This window comes from Onychostoma macrolepis, chromosome 16 (genome assembly GCF_012432095.1).
Source record: "Onychostoma macrolepis isolate SWU-2019 chromosome 16, ASM1243209v1, whole genome shotgun sequence".
NCBI classification, from domain to species: domain Eukaryota; kingdom Metazoa; phylum Chordata; class Actinopteri; order Cypriniformes; family Cyprinidae; genus Onychostoma; species Onychostoma macrolepis.
The window spans coordinates 22550062-22574622 of record NC_081170.1 but is presented as its reverse complement, the minus strand read 5'-3'; the positions used below and the strand labels follow the sequence as shown (position 1 = coordinate 22574622).

Here is a 24561-nt window from a genome sequence, read left to right as displayed (position 1 = left end):
ACCAAACATTGGTTTGTCATTTATTGACTCCACAGAGACTTGAGTTGGAGAAAAGCTGTCAAATTAAGTTAGCCAGGACTATGTTAGGATGTTAGTATTAGTGTATGACAGGTGACTATAAAAAAATCCGGAGAGCAAAATGTACGTTTGGTTGAGTGGCAGCTGAGCTTTAGAAAGTTAGACAAAACTTAGCTAACATTAGTTTGACAGGTAGCTTGTCAGTTTAGCTTAGCCATGACAGGGACGTGTTTATACCTCTCTCATGTCAACCACTGGGCTTTAACTTTGGATTAACGCAGGTGAATGCTTCAGAGTTAAAGAACACTGTAATGGTTAGTTTGTAAATTTAGTTTATTTGAGCACAAAGCTAACCTGCTCTAACCCAAGGCAGATTAAAGTTAGCCTGCTAGCACCGAGTAAAACCACTGACTAACCACGAATCTGTTTCTGTGGGAATTATGAGCTCCAGTAATATTTATGCAAGTCGCAAACGGAGGAAACCTGTCCAGAAAAGGTAATAAATCACTCTTTTATTAAGGCCATGCTTAGTTAAATCTATGTAACGTTACTCAGTTTACAGTACTGTCGGTTAACTTAGCCTGTTTATCTAGACCTAACAATATAAGGCAGGTAAATAACTCTCATTGTATAGGGAATTTTTATTTATAGTTATCTGAATATTTATTCAATTTGATTTTACTTTATTAGTGGAATGATGTGCACTTTCTCCGTCGTGTTTGTGTGTGAGCGCGTTCTTCTGACTTCTGTGGGTAACTTCATGAACTATTAGTTTGTATTTTCATCTGCCACATGACACACTAAACTAAACATTTGAATTTTCCATAATATATCTTTGGATGCAATGTAATGTTTTTTTCGGAATATTAGAATGATTGACTAATAAAAATAACAATTTAATTCCGCTCAAATGAGCTAAGATTTTGTTCATTGTGTTTAAGGAAACGACAGATCTTCATTTTGCGGACGGGTGAAATTACATGTTACAGCTTGTATAAAGATACAGTGAGGAAAATAAGTATTTGAACACCCTGCTATTTTGCAAGTTCTCCCACTTAGAAATCATGGAGGGGTCTGAAATTGTCATCGTAGGTGCATGTCCACTGTGAGAGACATAATCTAAAAAAAAATCCAGAAATCACAATGTATGATTTTTAACTATTTATTTGTATGATACAGCTGCAAATAAGTATTTGAACACCTGTCTATCAGCTAGAATTCTGACCCTCAAAGACCTGTTAGTCTGCCTTTAAAATGTCCACCTCCACTCCATTTATTATCCTAAATTAGATGCACCTGTTTGAGGTCGTTAGCTGCATAAAGACACCTGTCCACCCCATACAATCAGTAAGAATCCAACTACTAACATGGCCAAGACCAAAGAGCTGTCCAAAGACACTAGAGACAAAATTGTACACCTCCACAAGGCTGGAAAGGGCTACGGGAAATTGCCAAGCAGCTTGGTGAAAAAAGGTCCACTGTTGGAGCAATCATTAGAAAATGGAAGAAGCTAAACATGACTGTCAATCTCCTCGGACTGGGGCTCCATGCAAGATCTCACCTCGTGGGGTCTCAATGATCCTAAGAAAGGTGAGAAATCAGCCCAGAACTACACGGGAGGAGCTGGTCAATGACCTGAAAAGAGCTGGGACCACCGTTTCCAAGGTTACTGTTGGTAATACACTAAGGCGTCATGGTTTGAAATCATGCATGGCACGGAAGGTTCCCCTGCTTAAACCAGCACATGTCCAGGCCCGACTTAAGTTTGCCAATGACCATTTGGATGATCCAGAGGAGTCATGGGAGAAAGTCATGTGGTCAGATGAGACCAAAATAGAACTTTTGGTCATAATTCCACTAAACGTGTTTGGAGGAAGAAGAATGATGAGTTCCATCCCAAGAACACCATCCCTACTGTGAAGCATGGGGTGGTAGCATCATGCTTTGGGGTGTTTTTCTGCACATGGGACAGGGCGACTGCACTGTATTAAGGAGAGGATGACCGGGGCCATGTATTGCGAGATTTTGGGGAACAACCTCCTTCCCTCAGTTAGAGCATTGAAGATGGGTCGAGGCTGGGTCTTCCAACATGACAATGACCCAAGCACACAGCCAGGATAACCAAGGAGTGGCTCTGTAAGAAGCATATCAAGGTTCTGGCGTGGCCTAGCCAGTCTCCAGACCTAAACCCAATAGAGAATCTTTGGAGGAGCTCAAACTCCGTGTTTCTCAGCGACAGGCCAGAAACCTGACTGATCTAGAGAAGATCTGTGTGGAGGAGTGGGCCAAAATCCCTCCTGCAGTGTGTGCAAACCTGGTGAAAAACTACAGGAAAGCGTTTGACCTCTGTAATTGCAAACAAAGGCTACTGTACCAAATATTAACATTGATTTTCTCAGGTGTTCAAATACTTATTTGCAGCTGTATCATACAAATAAATAGTTAAAAAATCATACATTGTGATTTCTGGATTTTTTTTTTTTTTAGATTATGTCTCTCACAGTGGACATGCACCTACGATGACAATTTCAGACCCCTCCATGATTTCTAAGTGGGAGAACTTGCAAAATAGCAGGGTGTTCAAATACTTATTTTCCTCACTGTATAGCTGTTTAACATTATTCTATATTCATATTTTGTTTTTTTTTTTTAACCAAAACTGTTTGTGATTGATTAGGAATTAATAAAAAAAAAAATCACCACAATGGGCAACAGGGTTAATTGTGAATTAAGAATTAAGGACAAATATTCTTTTCAACAGATCCACCCTAAATTATATGTGATATTAGTCATTTTCAATACTATTTAGGGCAGATTTAGAGCAACTCTGGCCTTTGAGATCCACTTTCCAGCAAATTTTAGCTCCACCCTTAATCAAACAACAATCTAAGTGAGGTCTTCAGGATTATTATAAAGTTACAGACAGGTGAGTTTGATCAGAATTGGAGCTAAACTCTGCAGGAAAGTGGTTATGTCAAAATAAAAACCTAACCTACCAGAATAAGTAACAAAGTTCCGAATTAAGAATTAACAAAACTGTCACTCATTAGGGACATGCTAGCTGATATGATATGGGTCTGAGTTTACAAGCTGTTGCTACACCTCTGAAGGTCAAATTTCCTTTTAGGATTGTTTGACAGAACTCTAGAAGTGAATGATAAAAAATCTCTTCTTAATGTAAATACACTTCTGGGAAATGGAAAGTTTTCTAAAATTTGAAACTGACAGGTTGGTTGTCCTGTCATATTCTGAAAATTACAGTAAATCTGAATGTATTCTTCTTTTTTAGTGTGCAGCAGTCTTCTCCTGAATGTGTCAAATCAAATCCTTCCAAACGACATCGGGACCGGCTGAATGGAGAGTTGGACAGGTTGGCCAGCCAGCTTCCTTTCCCACAGGAGTTTATATCCAAGCTGGACAAGCTCACCATACTGAGGCTAAGTGTGAGCTACCTGCGGGCCAAAAGTCACTTCAATGGTAATGCATGATAAACAGAAGTTGCAGTTGTTTCGGTGTGGTATTGGGTGTCCAATTTCTGACTGTACATAAATTTATGGATGCAATAGTCTCACTTAGCTGATGCAAATTTGAAAGATTATTGTGTTTTATACAAAGTTCTGTCATATTTTAGTAGCTTGTGGACTACAGTCATTTTAATGACAACATCCAAAGACAACACTTTTCTCCCCTGTGACTGATTAAAATGAATAAATCGCAAATCATTTTAAGTAGTTAGAAAACCAGCCCCAAATTCTAAAGAACCTCAAAATGTGCATGTTTGTTTCCTTATATGAGTGTCTGCCACATCTCGAGGCTGTTTACGGTATATTTCCCCCTCAGTGGGAAAGAAGGGGAGCCTTTTCAAATAACAGGATGACACTGGGGTGCATGAGATCCTGCGGAAAGTAAAATATAAATTTCTAATCATATGCGTAACTTTTTGGTGGAAGTCTGGTGAGAACTGCAACAACAGCATTTTCTTTCAAAGAGCAAAAATGCAATTGTTTTGAAAGGTAAATTTCACTTAATGATCACCCCGAGGCTGGTTCAGTAATACTGGAGTATTTTGTTGAAATCATTATCATAAGAAGTTTACCTGGCTTTAGGCAACAGGCTTTTGACCTCAACATTAAGATATGGAAGTATAGTTAAACACTATATCGTACTCGTTAAAAAATGCCCCGATACCAAACGCTGATACCACACAGCATGTGATAAGTGCCATATTCAGACAAAGAAACTCAGACAACAGAACAAAAGACAGCAGAATGGAGTTATTAGGGATTAAGGATGTCTACAAAGTGTATGCATGCAATGAATTTAATGTTAAACATCCAGTATTAACGGTGATGTGCGCGAGCTGATTAGCAAAGCACAGTGAGTGGCTTGAGCGCGCGGCTGCGCAGATGCGCAAGCTTTTCCAGTGAATATCCCTTTTTCACAGACAAAAAAAAGCGTTTTAAAGCTTGTTGTTTTGTAAAACATCACAGTTATATATGATATGAGAACAGTAGGGCCTGTAGATATGGAGTACGTGTTATTTAAGAAAAATATAATTATATTCTCAGAATGAGATAATTTTTGTCTCAAACATATTCAGTGGGGTAAAACAACCCCCCCCCCCCACGCCACCAGGGGGCAATGGGATATTACTGTAGTTATTCTGTTCTGAACATCAAATCCTTTGTTTTACCATCAAATGTATTGTAACTAGTTGGTTGAATAAAAATATTTGGATTTTATATTTAAAAATTACCTCAAGTTAGCATCAAGTAGCTAATTAGCTAGCCAATGAATTTTGGAATTCATAATTATTGATTATATTCTTTTAAATTTTAAGCTAAAACTGCCCATAGGTGGGGTAAAAGGCCCCATTGGTACAAATTAAATTTTTGTTAAAAATCTAATAACTTGAAAACTCTGGACATTTTTCATACTTGGTTTATAATTTATGCCACTGTCACTAAAACTATGATAACGTTTTCGGACACATTTAACTTTTGTGTCACCGAAAAAAAATAAGACATAATCCTTAAGGGGGGTGTTTTACCCCACTCTACCTTAAGTAAAACAATGCACGAGTTACTTAACAGTAGGGAGAGAGAGAGAGAGAGAGAGAGAGAGAGCACTTCTGTTGTGTCATCTTTATTGATGTTTGCTCACAGCACTCATCATTTGAATTAAAACTAAATCGTAAATATAAGACAACTTATATGGGAATTCAATATAAACATAATTTATTTTCAACCTTAAGCATACACGACTTTCTAGTGAAAGTGAAACAAGCAGCCAGTGTGAAATGCGCTAGGCTGTACTGTACTTGTCCCTCTCATTCTGCACCAGTACAAATAGCCTACGTGCGCACGCTGTGCGTGTTTTGCTTGTTTCACAAGTGTTTCTGCATTATATGAGTGGCTTTGAAATATAAATCGCAGCACTTTTCAGATGAAAAAATCACGACTTCTATTTCTGAAAATATCACAGTTAGGAGATTTATAACGAGTGGTTCCCTGTATTATTACAGAAAAACGCATGATTACAGTACTAAACCGCTGCAATGGAGCAGCTCTAATGCTATTAAATCAAAGATGATGTACCATAGAGCAAATGAACAGTGAGAGTAACAATAACTTGTAAAATACATTTTAATGAACATAATTAAGTGTGAAAATAACCGAAGGATATACAGTAAACCAAAAATTATTCAGACCGAGTCTGGGAAAAACTGAATTTCAGGTTTGCATGAAACTGGTTGACAGCATGCCCAGGAGACTACAGGCTGTCATTAAGGCTAAGGGTGGCCCGACAAAGTATTGATAGTTGTGTATTGTCATTCTAACAGCTGTCTGAATAATTTTTGGTTGATTGTAATCCATTACATACCTTTCTATCAAAGTTATCTGACATTATCAAACTGAATTTGTTCTGACACAGTTTAACTCTGAGTTCTTGTCATATTTTATTACCACTTTCTAAACTGAGCGAAGTGAATAAACTGTGATGATGTGAGAAATGTTGAAGGTGTCTGAATAAATTTTGATTTGACTGTATCTATTTGATAAATGAAGTTAACCAACTAACATTATACATACTCTTTTGGTTTCTGTACCCAATAGTTAAAAAATGTACAAATATAATGAAAATATCGGTATCGGTACTCTGTATCGGCAAGTACCAAAAATGAAAGTTATCGGTGCATCCCTAAGATAAATTATGCACACAGTAAGAATGAGCAGATGGCCCAGGGACAACCGTAAACATTGTTAAATTCTGCTGATTTAATCTAGCTATTTAAAATAGATAAAGACAGTTTTGTTGAAATTACAAGAATGGCTTGTGATAGTTAAGCATCAAACAGATAATTACTGGTTTGGATAATGTCATAACATTATGTGTATGCATTGTGTATATGAATTCTTAGCTTTTAGTTTTAAAACTAATTTAAAATTAGAAAATAGTTGTACAATTTTCAGCTATTATTGCAAATCAAAACCCTAGTAGTAGTATTGTATTACCGATAATAATAAAATGTTACTTTTTATAAAGTAAATATTAAATTAATATCTATTAATTTAAAAATTGTAGTTTGATCAGTAAGATGTTTTGATGTTTTTGAAAGAAGTCCATATGCTCAGTCTGAATTTAATTGATAAAACCACAATGCAAACAGTAATATTTTGAAGTCATAAACACAGATGTTTGTACCATTAATAAAGAGTCATATATTGTCACTTTTGATCAATTTAATGCACACTTGCTGAATAAAAGTATTAACGTGTGTGTGTGTGTGTGTGTCTATGTATATGTTATTGTATATAAAGTTATGTAGCTAGATTAAGGTAACAAGAAGAAATCTGAACTGCTGCCCCGATCAGTCCTTTAAACATATCTTTGAAATGTTAATCATTACCTTGTTTAATAACAGTCCGAGAATAGACTTTTATAGAGTTGAATATCACAGTTTATGTAGTGCATGGATGCACAGTTATGCTCTCAACGGTGCAGTCGTACATCCTTGTTGAGATTTATAAAGGCAACAGCCCAAGTTTTGTTAAGCAAGAAGCTGTCAAGGGAAAAATACCCAGAACGGTTTTCCAGGGAAGTTACTCAATCATTATTTAGGGAATTGGGCAATATGAAACGGCCAGGAATAGTGGTTGAATGAATTGAGATTCACACCTGATTTCTCCTAGCTCATGTTCTTCCTTCTATGACTAATGCAGACGTGTGGTGAGGTGGCCAGCACTGAAGCGATTCCATGAGAAACAGGCTAAGCAGGAGTGCTGATTGTTGCTTGTGTGTTTTGTGTAATTACTCCTACTGTCTGGGGTCAGTGCTGGGGAGGGTTTGGGTTTGCTTGAGTAATTGAAACAGACTCGTTGACCTCTTGACTTTGGTGAAAAGTTACGAAACAAAAATATTTGATAGTTACTGACTCCAGCAGCAGACTTTGACCTGAGGTGCTGTGTGTGTGTAGCATCAAAGACCCTGCCAAGGTTTGATGTGAACCAGTGTGTGGGGATTTTTAGGGCCAGACATTGACAGACGTTACATGAGAAGACTGCAGGAACAACATTTGAGATATGATCTTAATGTTTTACTGGCACACACTTCCAAATCCAGGGAGTTGTTGTTGACACGATGACTATTAGTCACCTTTTAATCCATTAATGTCATCTAGTAAGTGCAGGCAGTGGATAGATTAATTATTCTCAATATAAATGAGTTTGCCTGGCAGAATCAGAGTACTTTTGTGTCTTCTTTCCATCATTAAGAGTTAATGTACATTATACTACGGGGCCGTTGAATGCTTGAATCTGATTGGCTGCCGAATGTTCTAAGGTGTGCAATTATTTTCAGGGAAATGCACGGCGAACGTAGTTCCAGGCAGCTCTTGACCACATTACATTACCATATCACTTCGCCAAATGATTTCTGTTATTTCAAAGGTCTTACAACAGCAAAATAACCAAGACCCACAACGACACTGGCCAAACAAATAAATATAGTAAACAATATGATAAAAATGACAGATCAAAATTATGCTTTATTATGTACGGAAAGCACATACTCTATCTCTCCCGCTCTCTCTCCCTCACAGACCGCACATACATAACAGTTACAGTTTGCACACACTAACATACATCGCACTAATGTTGTTAGCGCTACTCTGACGATTTTATCAGTAAACAACTTAAAAACTACATAATTTCTCACAAGCGAGGTAACAACACCGGCGCTGTTCGTGAACAAAAGGAACTAAGTTTCACTATAACTAGAGACATTGCTGCCGAACACTATTGAGAGACGCACAGAAGTAATTATCTCTCTCTCTCATAACTTAGTTATTAACTGCATTAATCTGTTATCAACGGCTCAAGCCTCCGTTACTAGGTTTAAAATGACGTTTTGGAATTAGCAACAGAGGCGTTGGATGAGATGCGGAAGAAATAATCCTACTCACAATAGCGATTTAAGTAGAAATACTGGACAAATGCCTTGAAATATATCATCTGATCGATGTCTTGAGGTGTGGCAACCGTAGTATAAGCAGAATAATTCGGTCCGTTGGATTATTAGAAAAATAATGCACACGGGTGTGCATTATTTTTCTAATCAACGGACCGAAGTCAATTATTCCTTACTTAATGTACAGTTCATTTGCTTGAAGAATCTTAAGTTCACAATTTATATATTTTGTCAATTAATTAGTTAGTCATATAATTGGGTCACATTTTTTAAATACATTTTATTTATTTTAATCTATTAAAAAATATATCTATTTGGTTTAAATACAGCTTGAATACAGCTAATCTTTGATGTCAGGGTGAAATAACTGTCCTGCAATCATAATCAAGAAAAAAAAAAAACCACATTTTAAATGAATAATTCATTTTTCAGTAATTCATTTTACCTTAAAATACAGTTTTTTTCAAAATACTAATGAAAACGTACACTTTTCTTGTATTTCAGTTTTACTGAAAAAAAGTTAAACTTTTTTTTAACTTGATGTATAGAGTTAAAGATTTCTTGAAAATAGTAAAAAAAAGTTTTTCAGAATCATATGAAGCCAACATGAATACAAAAAGAATGTTTCTAAGTACTTGCCACATGTGCTTAAAACTAGATTTTTAAAATATTTTCTTTATTATTATGGTCACTCTTATTTGTTATTGACCCAGTGTCTGTATTTTTACAGATACACCCTCTCATTGCCCTTGCATGTCATAACCACTCCATGAGCAAACATATCATGTGATGTGTGCCAAGCACAAGTGTATTGTTAACCAGTGGGCATTATAATTTGCTTTCAGTTTTTGGTAGTTCAGATGCCAACAGCTCCACGTTTCAAGTTGAGACGTTTTGCTCTTATTTGATTATGCCTGATTAAGTACCCTCATATGATATTATTACATATTATGAATTGTTATCCATAACTTATGTCTTTGATAAAGAATGTGTATTATCTGTTTTAGCTATTGTGCGGAGCCACTTTAATGCTTGTTTGCTGTTGCAGTGGCCCTGAACTCAAAGAACTCCAACCAGCTAGCAAATAACACTAAACCACACATTCAGGAGCTGCCAGAGGGAGAATTGTTGCTACAGGTGAGCTCATGTGTCCTGTGAAACCTTAATGTTTGAATCAAACAACACAGAAGAGTCAAACACAAAACACAATGGATTTAGAATTCTATTTATTAGCAGTATAACTTCTTTTTTTATAGGCTATAAATGGCTTTGTGTTGGTGGTCACCTCCAATGGCACAATTTTCTATGCTTCCTCCACCATTGAGGACTACTTGGGATTCCCTCAGGTTTGTACTGGTTTGCATATATATTGCGGATAAAATGAACTGCAGCCCAAATGGTTTATGCATTTATGAAATGGTCTTCTTGCATCTTCTATTTGAGAACGGACAAATAATCCATGTTCTGTTCAGTGCAGTGCACACATTTCTTCTCCGTTTAGTGAATCTACTCTCTCAGAAGCATTTAGGGTTCATTACATTATGCATTTAGGGTTCATTACATTATACATAAGCATTATGCACTTGATTTAACACATTTTACTTGATGATTCAGTTGTTGTTGTGAAAAACCAGTGGAAAAAGATCTTAACCAGTCTTTTAGATTCCTCATTGCAGCTTTAGAATTTATTACGTGTGAAATTCCAGCTTCTTCCCACAAACATGATTCTAGTGTGAAACATGATGCAGTTGCAGCGCGCTTCAGAAACCCCCCACCTTCCCCAGCTCCAACTGTATAGATCTGCTACGGCAGCGTTTCCCAATCCCAGTCCTCGCGTCCCCGCTCTGCATATTTTACATGTCTCTCTTAGTTAACACACCTGATTCGTATAACCATCTCATTAGAAGAGAGCTACGTGCATGAACTGTGTTCCAATTGATATGATCCCTACACAGTGTTCATTGCTTCCTACTCCCTGAGCAGGGGAAATCCGTTGAAGTTTACTTCACTTCGGAACATTCATTCATGGATTTGCGCTGCGTCGCAGCCGCGTCTTCATACACAGACGAGTGGACATCATATATTGTACCTCTGTAAATAAATACAATTTAAATTCACGTCTCACACACTTTAATGCCCTTTGAATGGAACATATATATACTCGTTTCGAACTGGAATCATGGCGGAATATCCGGTGATGTCCACTTCGCAGGGCACTTATGGTCGAATAGAGCAAACGTTGTACGTTATAAAGATATACAGTGGTGTGAAAAAGTGTTGGCCCCCTTCCTGATTTTTACATTTTTTGCATGTTTGTCACACTTTAATGTTTCAGATCATCAAACTAATTTAAATATTAATCAAAGATAACACAAGTAAACACAACATGCAGTTTTTACATGAAGTTTTTTATTATGAAGGGAAAACAAAATCCAAACCCACATGGCCCTGTGTGAAAAAGTGCTTGCCCCCTCCTATTAAATCATGAAAGAACTGTGATTAACCACATTATTTTAGAAAGCTGAGTTAAATTTCACTAGCCAAACCCAGGCCTGATTACTGCCAGACCTGTTGAATCAAGAAATCACATAAATAGAACCTGTCTGACAAAGTGAAGCATGTTTAAAGAGCAACACATCATCCTGCGATCTTAAGAAATTCATAAACAGACGAGAAACAAAATAGTTTACATGTATCAGTCTGGAAAGGGTTATAAAGCCATTTCTAAGGCTTTGGGACTCCAGCAAACCACGGTCAGAGCCATTATCCACAAATGGAGAAAACTTGGAACAGTGGTGAACCTTCCCAGGAGTGGCCGGCCTACCAAAATTACTCCAAGAGCACAAAGACGACTCATCCAGGAGGTCATAAAAGAACCCACAACAACATCTAAAGAACCGCAGGCCTCACTTGCCTCAATTAAGGTCAGTGTTCATGATTCAACAATAAGAAAGAGACTGGGCAAAAACAGCATCCATGGGAGAGTTCCAAGGCAAAAGCCACTGCTGACCAAAAAGAACACAAAGGCTCGTCTCACATTTGCCAAAAAATATCTTGATTATCCCCAAGACTTTTGGGCAAATATTCTGTGAATTTTTTGGAAGGTGTGTCCCGTTACATCTGGCGTAAAACCAACACAGCATTTCATAAAAAGAACATCATACCAACAGTCAAACATGGTGGTGGTAGAGTGATGGTCTGAGGCTGCTTTGCGTCTTCAGAACCTGGATGACTTGCCATAATTGATGGAACCATGAATTCTGCTCTCTATCAGAAAATCCTGAAGGAGAATGTCCGGCCATCAGTTTATGACCCCAAGCTCAAGTGCACTTGGGTTATGCAGCAGGACAATGATTCCAAACATAGCAGCAAGTCCACCACTGAATGTCTCAAGAAAAACAAAATTAAGGTTTTGGAGTGGCCAAATCAAAGTCCGGACTTAAATCCAATTGAAATGCTGTGGCATGACCTTAAACAGCCAATTCATGCTCGAAAACCCTCCAATGTGGCTGAATTACAACAATTCTGCAAAGAAGAGTGGGCCAAAATTCCTCCACAGCGATGTGAAAGACTCATTGCCAGTTATCGCAAACACTTGATTGCAGTTGTTGCTGCAAAGAGTGGCACAACCAGTTATTAGGTTTAGGGGGCAAACACTTTTTCACACAGGGCCATGTGGGTTTGGATTTTGTTTTCTCTTCATAATAAAAAACTTCATTTAAAAACTGCATGTTGTGTTTACTTGTGTTATCTTTGATTAATATTTACATTTGTTTGATGATCTGAAACATTAAAGTGTGACAAACATGCAAAAAAAAAAATCAGGAAGGGGGCCAACACTTTTTCACACCACTGTACATACGAAATATGCAGAGCAGGGGGGCGCGAGGACTGGGATTGGGAAACGCTGTGCTACAGGGTGATTCATGTATGCTATGGAGGTTATTTCATATATTATATGTGCAGCAGCAGTATTTCTTACATGATCACAGCGTGCATGTTGTGAATGTATTGGCTGTAGCAAGTATTGGTACTTGCTCTGCAGCAGCAGCTTAGCAGATCTATTCCGTCTAGACCAAACACATTAACATTGTCATGTACATTACCATGCCAGTCCCTCTGAGAGTTGTCATGAAAGAACTTGGATTAGTATGTTTGGGTGCCAGACAAAGCAGGCTCTGAGCACATTTAGATAAAAACAGGTTGAAAAAAACGGTCTTTATTTCAGCATTGAGATTCAGATTTCTTAATTCAGTTTGGTACATTTTCTAACTGTAATGAGCAGCTGTGAATCTACTTAGAGTGAAGCCGATGTGATTGTTTTGCAGTCAGATCTCATCCATCAGAGTGTTTATGAGCTCGTTCACACTGAAGACCGGGCTGAGTTTCAGAGACAGCTCCACTGGGCGCTCAACCCCAGCTGCACCCCAGACACCGGACAGCTAGTGCAAGGTAGAAAATAACTAAACATCTCTCTTGACAGACCATGAGCAGACCTGGGCATTGTGCCTGAAAGATTCTGTCCCCATTCCATCAACACAAAGAGTCAAAGAAGATGGATTGCGTGTGTCTGCAAACAAAGTTTGACAAAGTTCTATTGTGAGAGACAAAGTGTCCTAGTATACAATTTCAGGAAATTTTAAAACAATAAAAATAATACATTTTTATTTACCTTTTCACAGTGGATCTGAAATATTGTCATTGTTCAATTTGACAATTTGATAAGATATCCAAATTTTTATTTGTATTTTTCTCACAAAGACGTTTATTTTTTCATCATGGGCCATGTTTTTAACCAATACCTTACTAGATTTTTCAAAAGATGGTTTTGAGTTGTATGTGCTCTGAGAATTCAGATTCATATGTGTAACAAAGGCTGTTTGGGCTTTTTATTCTCAACCAAGCTGGATCAGTTTTCATTAGAGATCTAACACTTGGCAGTTTGAAAGCCTGTTATTGTCAAAACTATATACACAGGACAGCTGTTCCAGACAGTGCACACACTTAGCAATAATCCAGCCATCAGCAAGGACACTACCGCCAATGAGTTATATAAATGCTTACACAACAAGGGCCGAAATTCTGCCACCGATGCAGGGGCATTATCTTCCTGTTTTTTTATTTTATATAATCTTAGACAGTTTTGTATTTAACTATGCTTTTTTTTGTTTTGTTGTCAAGCTTCTCAGGATGCACGGTTGCCTCAGACACACTACAGTCCAGAGCGGTTGCCACCAGAGAACTCCACCTTTCTGGAGCGAAATTTTGTTTGCAGGTTAAGAAGTCTTTTGAACAACTCCTCTGGCTTTCTTGTAAGTTGAAAATGATCATAAATACATTAAAGTGAATAAATAAATTAAAATATAGACTTTCAATATTCACTCCTGACACTTTTTGTAAATCTTTTATTGTAAGAGATTTTACTTTGTTGATTTCCTTAGGCAGCAGATGAAGAAGATTATATTTATATAGATTACCTGAATTCATTACCAGTGCTTGCAAGACAGGAAAAAAACATTTTACACAAATATTTTACATCACGATTCTATCTATAATTATTACAATAGCTTTATTTACTGGTAGATTTTGAGTGCCGAATGCTTTGACAATGTGATGGGAGATTTTAAAATGGAAAAACAGAAGATTTAATTTTGGATGCCTGTAAACAAATGTATAAAGAAAAGAATACATAACACATGCAAGGCTAACATTATTTACAGTATGAACAAAAGCTTGAAGGAAGTCAAAGTCTAGTCAGAGCTCTGCTTTTAATAAAGTTTAAGTAGTCAAAATTATATAGCATACCATAACAGACTGAAAGCTGAAACTGTCTACACACAACTTTGAATGGAATCTGTTCATTGAGCTGAATTAATTGCAGGAAGTGTGTGAGAAATTATGAATAATGAGGGATTTTAAAACAGTGTGCACCTCGAAAACCCTGTAATTAAGTATTTTTTGCTGTAAACAACCTTGTATTGTACATTACATTTTTGAGGAGTACTAATGATAATGTAATAATCTAGAATGAGGGCTGAAATTACTGAACTGATCTTGTGCTTCTACATACAAAGTAATTCCACACACAACAAAAGATACTTTTGTCAGCTTTGTTTGAACTAATATTAAGATGCTCTGTGACGGTAAGACTATAATGGCGCATGTGTTATAATGTTATATCAGTTCATTTTTAGTTCATGACTTCCACGCAGCTTGGAGTTATGATGTTTCTCAGTTAACTGCCTCTGCTGGATCATTTCTACATGTAGACTTCCTATCTCAAAAGTTACCTTTATCAGGCTTTTCAAACAACACAAAATAAGATATTTTGAAGAATGTTGTTAAGCAAACAGTTGAGGGTAGCTTTTGACTTCCATAGTATTTTTTTCCCCCCCATACTATAAAAGTCAATGGTTTGGAACAACTTGAGGGTGAGTAAATGATGACAATTTTCATTTTTGAAATCAAACAACTATTCTTAAATCATGTATCTTACTTATATATTGGGTTCAAAGAGAGGTCACACAGTCTTGCTTATCTCATAAAGGAAGTGATCAAAAGATAGCAAGGCCTGGTGATATATCATGAGAAGGCCCAGATTGAATCACATTTTCTGTGCTAATTAACAGGTAAAATTAGCTAAATGCTGTGGAATTTATTTACACAGGGTCAAATGTGTTAAATATATGGCTTGTATTTTTATAGGCCATGAACTTTCAGGGGCGTTTGAAGTTCCTGTATGGGCAGAATGAGAGGACAGCAGATGGGAAACCCGTCCCTCCTCAGCTGGCTCTGTTTGCCCTGGCGTGCCCTCTGCAGCCGCCTTCCATACTGGAGATCAGCACCAAGAGCTGCTTTTTCAAAACCAAGCATAAGCTGGATTTCACGCCCACCGCGTGTGACGTAAAGTAAGAAATACAAGCTCCTATCAATATGTGTGAAGAAAAACTCCTGGATTTGTTCTTTGTTTGTTTTTCACTTTAGTTTGTATCAGTTGACTTGTTGAGGCAATTTAATCTCCTTTGATTTGTGAAATGTTAAAAATTAAGTTAAGTTAAACGTTATAGCACAATATATATATATATATATATATATATATATATATGTATATTTTAAATGATTGGCTTGTGATTTGGTGCAGTATTCCTCTGCATTCTCACCATTAGTATCTCACATTCAAAGTCATGTGTTTTTTGTTTCTCCGCAGAGGGAAGATTGTTCTTGGCTACACGGAGGAAGAGCTGTGTTACCGCGGCTCAGGCTATCAGTTCATCCATGCAGCTGACATGCTGCACTGTGCTGAGAACCACATACGGAGTAAGACTCCCTTAAATCAATGTGGATAAAGAAAATACACTCACCTCACTCGCTCCCACCACTGGGTTTCAACATGGCTTGTGTCAGGGAGTAGAGGTCTGTTGTGGAAATAATTGTAGCCTATTGCTCCTAAAGGGACCATTCACCCAAAAATGAAAAATCATATATTCATCCTCATGTTGTTCCAAAACTTTAAGATATTCAAAACACAAATTACCTAAGATTGGTTTTGTATTCTCTCAACATATTTATCCATTCATTAAAGTCTACACAACTATAATTTTCACACTCCTAAAGTACAAAAAGACATAATAAAAATATGACATGATCTCTTTATCATGATTTAACAGATTTAATTTAGGCTTTCATTCATGAATAAACATTGATCCACCTACATGCAACTCAAATATGCTTGGCATGAGAACCAGTAATAAATATACATATGCTATGTACATCTATCTGCCTTTGATCTTTTAAAAGGAGACTGCTATCCAGTGCATGCACTATTTGCATTATTATTAATGGTAGTAAAATTGGTTGCTGATTTTTCAAATGAATTTAATAATTTCTCTCCCCTGCAGTGATGAGGACGGGTGAAAGTGGGTTGACTGTGTTCAGACTGTTGACAAAACAGAACCTCTGGGTTTGGGTACAGTCAAATGCCAGACTTGTCTACAAAAATGGGCAACCAGATTGCATCATTGCCTCACAGAGAGTCATCACGTATGCCCTTGTCTTTCTTTTGTGTTTCATATTGAACAACCTGTAAATGTTTTCTTTGTTTTCGTATTATAAAACAGTATTCATAGTGAAAATGCAATTACAGGTAATTTTTTTTAATAATATGATGATTAGGGTGTGCTAACTTAAAGTCAGTATTAAATTAAAATTCCCCCTATTTATTTGCTAAATTCATATTATTGTGCATATTATTGATCTTATTGTGAATCCTTCATCCACGCATATAATATTTGTCATTTTTAAATTTGCAATGAGACTGAAGTAGTGACAGATCTTTTCTTCCGACATACATCTGAGTGTAATGGATCATGGAAAAAATAGGGGGGGCTTAGTTCTATCCATAGGTTATGATTTGATTTTGAAATTGGATTTTGTGCATTGCACTTAAAAACAGAGACAGAAGAATGTGAGAATGCAGGGGTGGGGTTTAAGTGAATGATAGAAGTCTGGCATACATTACCAGAGAGAAGATCAAGTTACATGGTATTTTGTTTAAATATAACGTTTTATTCAATATTCACTTAAATTGAGTAATGACAATTTAACTTTTCAGTGAAACAATACTGAACACTGTCTGGTGACTTATGCTGGACTTCTCCAATCATTTAGTCTGCTTACCCCCCCCCCACTTTGCAATTTTAAAATTAAGGTTCAGCTTTGAAAATGATCTCCCCTTGACTTACATTTATAGAATGCTCAGCATTCAAAATGCAACTGGTGGAGATGAGATCATAATATTTGTATATTAATTGTGATTGGTCTATATACTTGTTATATCTTATCTGTAGTCAGCAAAGGCAAGAAATATATTTTCCATAGGTGTCTTGCTTTATAATGAGTCGTTCTGTCTTCCGTAGGAATGAGGAGGGTGAGGACAACCTGAGAAAGCGTGCTATGATGCTTCCTTTCAGCTTTACTACAGGAGAAGCTGTTCTCTATGACATGAACCTGCCCGGATGTCAGGGTAACACCATACCATCTGATACCACTGCTCTGGATGACAGTACCCAAGCCAGAACCACTGGAACTGTAGACCCTGACTCCCTGCTGGGCTCCATGCTGAAGCAGGACCAGTCGATTTATGTGTGTCCTGTAGATGAGCACTCTATATCAGTACAGGGATTAGAGAACGAGGATCTTGGTGGGATCTTCTCTAGTAACTGGCAAGAAAGTTGCACTCTTTCACTCTCTGAAAGTTCTCTTTTCAAACAAGAGCCAGTCATTAACTCTGGAGGAGACGAAAGCAGTGAGATGCTGAACTTCATGGGGAGTTTAGGGATCAGACCAGAAGATCTGAAGTTCCTTCAAGATGAACTGTTCCTCAGGATTGACCTCGGTGGACAGAATTATGTGGCAGACCTCACAGATGGCATCTTCTCCTATGTACAACACTCTCTCAGGACGAAGACAGACTTTATAATGTCTGGTGACAGTCTGAAGGAGAAGGATATCATTGGGAAGCCTATTCAGACCTTCACACCTCAACAGCGAGCATCTACATTACTCTTACAGGATTCACGTGATCCTCTCACATTAGTATCTCAGGAACAACAGATGACTTTTACAACAGAACATCCTGAACCAAACACACAACATTTCACACAAATACAAAGTCACAGTGAACTGCAGGCCATACCAGATCTCCAAAACGATCCTTATGGACACCAACACATAATGTCTCAACCATACAACGGGACAGGAATCACACCATGCGAACTTTCACACACAACATCCCAAAAACACCAGGTTCAGACAATGAGCCAACAGTCACAGTGCTCATACCTTCCACCTCTCCATCTGCTGGAGTGTAAAACACTCAAAAATGGTCAGGTTTGTGGGAACCTCCCTGAAGTTCTGGTCAGCGACACTCAGCAGGTTCCTCCTCTCTTCCAGCCAGAGCTCCAACAGCCTGGATGCTTTTACCTGGAGTCGCCCCTTCTGGATCTGAAACACCCTTACAGAAACCATCTGAGCACTGTGTCCTTCAGCTGCTCCCAGCAGCACTCTTCACCTTATATCACTGCAGGTGACACAGGTATGAGCGAGTTCACTGCTCAGGACCTTGAAGTGCTGCTTAGTGGCCTGGATGGTGATGTGGAGAGGAACGGGCACTCAGGACCAAACAGAGGAGTTGGTGTCGGATCAAGTCTGGATCAACAAGATTACATAGGCCAGGTAAGAACCAACCAAATGTGAAGCTCACCTACCTTCACTCTAAAACATAAAGGTTCTTCATTGTCACCTGTGGTTCCATGAAGAACCTTTTAACATCAATGGAAGCTTTCCATTGCACAAAAGTTTTTATAGTGGAAAAGGTTTGAAAATGTTCTTGGAAAAATGATTCTTTTAAGGGCAGATCACTGAATCAGTCTTTGAGGAATCCAAAATGATTCTTCTATGGGATCACTGCAGAAATCCTCTTTTGGAAGAGCGTTGTTACTAGGTGGATCTTATGGTACTTTGATGTTTAGATATTTGATGTGTGATGAAATCAGTATTTGTTATAAAACCTTGTTGTATGGACAGTCATAAAAATTATTAGGGCTGGTTATCGGTACACATTTCCAGATTCCAATTCACAAGGTCTTGATTCAATTCTTTTTTTTTTTTAAATCGTCTGTTTATTGAGATGTAACAATAAATAACAGTAATACAACAATATTGTAGTTACATCTTTTTACATATGAAAGCCAGGGGAAAAAACAAATAAACAAATAAACAAAACAACAACGAAAAACAACAAAAAAGAAGAAGAAAAAAGTAAAACAATGAAACGGCACAGGTTATTTCAGGTAGTGACATGATATGGGAATTTGAGAATACAAAACATTCATGCATGCAGGCATACAACAGTCTTCTTGTCTTCTCTTGTCTCATTCAGTACATTGCCAAAATCTGAATTTGAGATAAATGATATAAATGGTGTCCAAATATTTTCAAAAGAAGAAAGTTTACCTTTTAACATATAGGTTATCTTTTCCATCGCTAAACAGAAGGACATGTTATCAATCCACTGTACACTCTCAGAAATAAAGGTACAAAAGCTGTCACTGGTGCGGTACCTTTTCAGAAGGTACATGTTTGTACCTAAAGGGTCCATTTTGGTACCTTAAAGGTACATATTAGTGCATAAAGTGTACATTTTTGAACCTAATAGGTACAAAAGTGTACTTTTTGAAAAGGTACCGCCCCAGTGACAGCTTTTGTACCTTTATTTCTGAGAGTGTATGATAGATGGCTTTTCCATTTTCTTCCAGTACAAAGCTATTAGACGCTTTGCTTGAAGTATACTAGTATCAACAAGTTTACGAGTGCTGCCATAGTGTACAATGTTCTCTGGAATAATTCCTAAAACAAAAATTTCTGGTTTCATCGGTAGGTTTATGGGTACCATCCGAGAAATGAAAAAATACACTTCTTTCCTAAACTCCTGCACCTTAGGGCAGCTCCACATACAATGCAAAAGTGAGCATTTAATACATGTGTCTGGAATATTCTGGTTAATTTTATTTAACCTAACTGGAGTAATATACGTTCTCATAATCCAGTTGTACTGTATTCATTTGAGATTACTATTAACTGTTTGTAATTGAGCTTTCATACATATTTCTTCCCATACATCCAGGGGAATCTTTACATTTAAATCTTCTCTCCAAGAAGCCAATTTAGATTCTGATGATTCTTTAGAGAATGACTCCAACATTTTATAAAACATCGATATTAAACCTTTAGATTGGGCAGGTTTTGATAACAGGTCTTCAAGAGGTGTCTTATTAGGTTTGGTAAGCTTTGCACCTTGATAAGAAGAAGCATAGCTCCTAAATTGAAGGAATTTAAAGAAATGTTTTTTTGGAATAGCAAATTGCGCTACAATTTGCACAAAGGACATTAGATCTTTTCCTATATAGAAATCCTCAATTTTTTGCAGCCCTTTATCAATCCACGTCTTAAATCCTGGGTCTGATCTAGCTGGTTTGAAACACTTGTTTCCCCGTATCGGAGAAAAACATGATAAAGTATCGGACTGACCTAAATATTTATATACATCACACCAGACATTAATTGCATTAATAAGGATAGGATTATCTTTGTCTTTTCTGAGAGATTTAATATCTGCCGAATAAAGGTAGAGATTAAGGGGTAATTTTGACTTTATAAAGAAAGATTCAATGTCCAACCAAGATGTATGCGTTTCAGAAGAAAAATAATATAAAGTAGATCGTAACTGTGCTGCCTAGTAGTACCACTGTAGATTGGGAAACTGGAGACCACCCCTATTGTAAGATAAGTATAATAATGATAGACAAACACGAGGTCGTTTATTATTCCATATAAAATCAGTGCCCAAATCTTTTAAGGACCTCAAACAGATACGGCCATTCCAGCCTGTCAAAAGCTTTTTCAGCATCTAAGGACAGAATGGCTGTATCACCAGTCACCCTTTTGAAATATAAAACATTAAGCAAGGTTCTAACATTATGCCTGCCCTTAATAAATCCATTTTGGTCTTGGTGTATTATCTTGGGCAGAAGTGCTTCCAACCTCCTTGCTAAAATTTTAGTATTTTAACATCTGTATTAAGTAATGAAATTGGTCAGAATGATTCACATTTTGTATTTATTTTATTAGGCTTAGGTATTAATGTAATGAGCGTACATTGTAAAAAAAAAAATTCCGTAAAATTTACGGTAAAAAAAACGGTAGCAACATTTTGCGGTTTTAACTTAAATTTACAGTTAAATACCGTAATTTCATTAACTGATATAATGTTAATATACCAACCTATAGAAGTACTGAAATCTGTTTTGTACCTTTGTAATGCACTGATAACCACCAAATGCAGGTGGTGATGAGAAAGTCACATGATGAACCAAAGCCCATCACAAGCAGCTTTTAAATAATAACATATATAGAAGGTGCACAGTGTCATCCACACAAACACTAAACACCATCATGGTGGGACTCATTAAACTGAAATATGCAATAAACATTTCAAATGAAACTGGGATAAATTTAGGAAATCCTCATACAAATTACAGCAGGGCTAACTCGTGCGTCTCTTCAGCAAGGCACCATAACCGGAAGTCCGTCTTGATTCAATTCTTATCCATTTGGATATATTGAAGTTACAGTGAACGTTTTGCTTATATGTAAGAAATGTTCTCTCAAATAATGCGGTTAAATACACAGGAAACCATCTAACATGCTACATTATGAGCAAATTCATTTTAAATTGTAAGACCCAAATTATATAATTGCTGCTTATTAACAAATATAACAGTCAAATATATCAGTTTAAAACAATTTAAATAGCTTTAATTTTGTAAAACTAACAATTTATATACAAATATAAATGTATAGATTCATTATAAGGACCAGCTGAAAAGAGTAATGTGTTCATTATTTGTACTACACTGGCTCCACTGTATGAATTTGGTTAATCAAAAGAACCAGTTCACCACTGTACAGTATGTTATTGTTTACAGCCCATTCAGTTCAAGTCTTTTGCTGTGAGGCTGGAAAATCAGTGCTGGAAAAATCTTTGAATTTAAGAATTAAGATGATTCTAATGAATTTTTCAGACACACAAAATCCTTACAAATTATTGTAATTAGTTTCAGAATGGAAGCCACACAAACTATGCAGTGGAGAGTAACACGATACATCTGGCACAGCATCCCGACCAGCATCAGAACAACAGAAGACCTTTAGGAGGATACCTGTGACTGATCAGCTGACAATCATGAAGAAATAGAGCAAAAACACTTGGTGGAACTTCATTCATACAGGCTGGAATGATCAGTGTGACAAAACCCATAATGCCTGGGCTGGAAAAGAGCACCAGCAGAGTACAGGATGAGGAGGAGGAAGCAGAAACTGGGGTGAAGGAAAGGCTAAAAATGGACAAGGTAAGGCACAAATGTCCTGTGGCTCAGCATGACGTCTAAGATGAATGAAGAACCAGCCTGTTTGTATCAGTTAGATATTAGAATCATTCATCAGTGGTTTCTCTCTTATATGAACAGTGCTGTCACAGTACTTTGATAAATCTCTCTTTAAATGTCTCTCATGAGATGTTGCAAATCTATTGGCCTGTCAAAAGCATGTCCCAAAGCAATATATACAGTGTGCACTAACTAAATAGCCAAACAAGCTGTCCCCCCCACCCCCCAAATATGCAGTAATGTTTATGAAGTAGCATAATATAGCTAGCTATTTCACATGCTAGCTTGTTTACTCTGTAAAATTAAGTCAAAGGCCAAATATTGTATAGTATATGATTTACTCAACTCTTGACTTCCTGCTAGCAGTATTTTCAGTTGAGCTGAGTTTTTTTTTATTCCCTTTAATTTTTGAATAATTGAAATCAAGTTTTTTTTATTAGTATAGCATTTTGTAATGATTAGGAGTACTGATGGGTAATCAGGGTAATTGGGAAACTGTGTGGGTCTCCCTAGACTTGTATAGTAATTTATCATTTTCTGATCATTTATTCTTTGAGGGAAGCTATTGAAGAAAATCAGACATATGTAGCACTTATGAACAGATGAATTCAGCTGTTTAGCTTCACAGGAGACACAGACTTTGACCAAACTGTAAATCAAAGAATGTTTGGTTTTCTACAAAAATGCTGTATTCATAAAGCGCTATTGTTAAACAAGCAGTTGAGAGGTATTTTGATGGATGACCAAACTTAAAAGACCAAGACTTGGAAAATGATTAATGCTTCTGAAAAAAGGGGTCAGTAAGATTTTAAGACTGTGCATATTTGATAAAAAATACAGTCAATTTAAAATATAAATTATTTTAAAATGTCATTTATTCCTATGTCAATGTGGCCATTACTCCAGTCTTCAGAGTCACGTGATCCTTCAGAAATCATTTTAATATGCTGATTTGTTGCTCAAAAAACATTTCTTATTTTTATTAATCTTGAAAACAGTTGTGCTGCTAAATATTTTTGTGGAACCCGTAATGCATTTTTTTCAGGATTCTTTGAATATATATATGGGCTAGTTCAAATAAACTGCATTTTGCTTGAAATAGAAGTCTCTCACATTACATTGTACATGTCTTTACTGTAACTTTTGATTAATGTGTCCTTGCTGAAAAAAAGTATTAATTTCTTAATATTGTACTGACCCTAAACTTTTGTACAGCAGTGTAAATACCTTCCAGGTATAAAATGAGTTCTTTTAAATCAGTTTGTTCACTTTGCATCCATCCATCCATTTATCCGTCTGTCTGTCTCTCTATATTTACTGGCTATTCACTTCTGTTTTGTTTTTCTTGACCACAACCAGAAGAAATAACATCTTGAACTCAGAACTTGTGATTCCACTCATTTAGATTAACTCAGGTAATGTACAGTCAAAGACTCGTGTGGAAGGACAACACTGTCCGTTCTGAAAGAACACAAGTGTCCATTGCCCTTTTCTTAGAATGGCTTCTATGTGCCTCGCAAAAATCTTTATGTAACGACTACAGTTCAAATAAATCTTTTACAAAGCATCTGTGTGGCTGACTGGATCACTTCAGCTTCTCTGACCAGCTTGAATGAGTATAAATGAAATGCATCCTGGAAAGATTTTGAGATGTATGAATTTTATGATAATGTAATTTTACCAAGTCTGTTTGAGACGTTTCCTGTTGTTTGTCTCCTCTCTGATGGTGCAATACCGCCCTCTGCTGGTTGAAGAAAGTATTTACAAAGTTGGTGATTTGTTGATTAATGAAAATTAAAATGCAAATATTTATATATATATATAAAAAAAAAATTGGTATTGGTATCCAAATATGGTTATATGGTTAAATATGATTATATATCTATGATTTAAGATTCGTGGCACAGAAAATTAATGTACGGTACTAATAGTGGAATATTTTTCAATAATTTGTTTTCAGAATTTTCAACTGTTCTCAGAACAAGAGTATTTTTCGTAAAAGGCTGAGGCAAGGCTTTTTTTAATGTGAGATATTTACATGTATTAAGTACAATGTTTGTTGTTATATGTT

The 24561-nt window shown here is 36.7% G+C and overlaps 1 protein-coding gene across 1 annotated transcript; it reads left to right on the top strand.

The window, feature by feature from the left end:
• ahr1a (aryl hydrocarbon receptor 1a) lies at window positions 1-22720 on the top strand. Its single transcript, XM_058747195.1, has 11 exons — window positions 1-514; window positions 3308-3495; window positions 9536-9624; window positions 9744-9833; window positions 12816-12939; window positions 13669-13799; window positions 15193-15395; window positions 15695-15804; window positions 16386-16527; window positions 17403-18720; window positions 22161-22720. Exons 1-11 carry the CDS (start codon window positions 459-461, stop codon window positions 22269-22271), a joined length of 2562 nt encoding a protein of 853 aa, XP_058603178.1. The 5' UTR covers window positions 1-458; the 3' UTR covers window positions 22272-22720.
• Window positions 22721-24561: the final 1841 nt, after the last annotated feature.